Source organism: Echinops telfairi, unplaced genomic scaffold (genome assembly GCF_000313985.2).
Source record: "Echinops telfairi isolate 266 unplaced genomic scaffold, ASM31398v2 ScPeMD7_70;HRSCAF=299, whole genome shotgun sequence".
Classification (NCBI taxonomy): domain Eukaryota; kingdom Metazoa; phylum Chordata; class Mammalia; order Afrosoricida; family Tenrecidae; genus Echinops; species Echinops telfairi.
Window position 1 is genome coordinate 63,320,969 of NW_022103968.1, and position 2,312 is coordinate 63,323,280.

The 2,312-nt window shown below is 57.1% G+C and overlaps 1 protein-coding gene across 1 annotated transcript in view; it reads left to right on the top strand.

Moving 5' to 3' along the window:
• UNC5B (unc-5 netrin receptor B) overlaps positions 1-2,312 on the top strand; it is an 81,660-nt gene that overhangs the window by 74,838 nt on the left and 4,510 nt on the right. The window contains exons 15-16 of the mRNA XM_045291688.1: positions 922-1,071; positions 1,602-1,766. Coding sequence (XP_045147623.1) covers positions 922-1,071; positions 1,602-1,766 — 315 coding nt within the window. The remainder of the gene's footprint in view (positions 1-921; positions 1,072-1,601; positions 1,767-2,312) is intronic.

Genomic DNA, 2,312 nt, shown 5'->3' on the forward strand with positions numbered 1-2,312 from the left:
CCATCCCTCCATCCATCCAATCATCCATCCAACTATCCCTCCATCCATCCAACCATCCCTCCATCCATTCAACCATCCCTCCATCCATCCAACCATCCATTCTACCATCCATCCAACCGTCCCTCCATCCATCCATCTAACCATCCATCCAACATCCCTCCAACCATCCACCCAACCATCCCTCCATCCATCCAACCATCCTTCCATCCAACCATCCATTCAACCATCCCTCCATCTATCCCTTCATCCAACCAACCATCCAGCCAGCCATCCAACCATCCCTCCATCCATCCTTCCATCCTGCAACCAACTTTCTATCTAGGTAGCTCTGTGGATAGACTCATCTGTCTGTCTAGTGACAATTCATCCATGTATTTATTTTCCCCTTCCTTCACTCACCAAGAGTTTATACACCCATCCATTTATCTACCTTCTTATTTACCTCTTCATCCTTCATCCATCTATTCATCTCTTCATCTGTCCCCCCTCCTCCCCCACCAAAAAAACCTGAACTCACTGCCATCAAGTCAATCCCAACTCATGAGGACTCTATAGGACAGGTAGCACAGCCCCGGTGGGTTTCTGAGACTATAACTCTTTAAAAGATTAGAAAACCTCATCTTTCTCCCATATCTTCCCATCCTGTAAACCCATTTGTCCATCCGTCTATCTGCCCTTTTATCCATTGGTTTTTCTAGACATTTATTTTCCTGTCCACACTCTTAGCCTTCTGAGCACCTACCCACCTGGGTTCAGATGGGTCTCTACCCTCACTCTCACTACCCTGACTCCCTCTGCCGGCATCTTATAGCCACGCCTCCCTCCACCCCTACTCACACCCCCACCAACAGCTTGTAGCAGAAAACTGCCCACTGGCCAAGTGTAACAGTCTGTCCCTTCTGACCCACCCCTTGCCCTCAGGAGGTGCTGGAGCTGGAGCGGACGCTGGGGGGCTACCTGGTGGAAGAGCCCAAGCCCTTACTGTTCAAGGACAGTTATCACAACCTGCGCCTCTCCCTCCACGACGTCCCCCATGCGCACTGGAGGAGCAGGCTGCTGGCCAAGTACCAGGTGAGTGCGGGCCTCTGTGTGATCAGCTACCCCGCCCCGCACCCCGCAGCTGTGCCACTCCTCGGGGTCTTGTTGCCTCTTGGGCTTACTCCCAACCATCCTCGGGCATGTTCTCAAAAGCGGTGCCGCCAGTGGCCATGCCCACGCTCCTCCCCGTCACCGCCCCACACATGGGCACCATGGGCACCACCCACAGGAAGCCTCACCCTCTTGCCTGTGAGAGCTGCGCCCAGGCAGGCTGCCCGATCTGATCATGGGTGGGTCTGACCTCAGTGGCCGCCCTCCCGTATGACCCCACTGAGTCCACGAAGCTCATGCTCAGTCCTCTCACACATGCCCTCTCTCTGGGCTCCCTTCTGACCCAAGGATCTGGGCAGGGTGGCCCTATTGGTCCACATGGAGAGTTCTGCAGTGCCCTGCGGAGGTTCCCGGCCTCTTGAGGGTGGCCCTGTGGGACAAGGCATGCTGGGTGGGTGGGTGGATGTGAGGAGGCGGCCTCGCCTCCGTGCCACTGCCCTGTCCTCCCCCAGGAAATCCCCTTCTGTCACATATGGAGTGGCAGCCAGAAGGCCCTGCACTGCACCTTCTCGCTGGAGCGGCTCAGCCTGGCCGCCACGGAGCTCACCTGCAAGATCTGCGTGCGCCAGGTGGAGGGCGAGGGCCAGATATTCCAGCTACACACCACGCTGGCCGAGGTGAGCACCCGGACCCAGCTCCAATCCCGGTGGGCATGCCACCTTCCTGAAGACAACTCTCCACCCCCCACCCCAGCTTCTTCCAAGGCTGAGCTGGGCCCTGTCAGTGTTTGCCAACCGCTTCTATGCGCTGGTCCTCCTCGAGGGTTGCAAATGGCTACTCAGCTCATTCGCTAAGCTGAAGGAGGGTCAAGTCCACTCATGGGTGCTTCAGAAGAAAGGCCTGGTGACCTGCTTCCCCGAAGCTGCCCACCAACAACCCTGGGGCGCACAGTTCTACTCTGACCCACTGACTCCACAGCCACGGGTTTCCTGGTCTACCCTTCCTGGAGCACCAGTCGCACACCCAGTATGTGCCAGGCAGTGTATCGTCTCATTACATCTGTCGAGCTCCCCAGGGAGACAGAAATAACGGCCCCACCTGGGCCACAAGGAGGTCTTCCTTGAGGAAATGACCAGCTGTCCAGTCACCGAGCGAGGGGTGGCACGACCGTTTGAACCCAGGGAGCTGTGAGGTCTGAGCCTGTGGATGATGGCCGCCCTAGA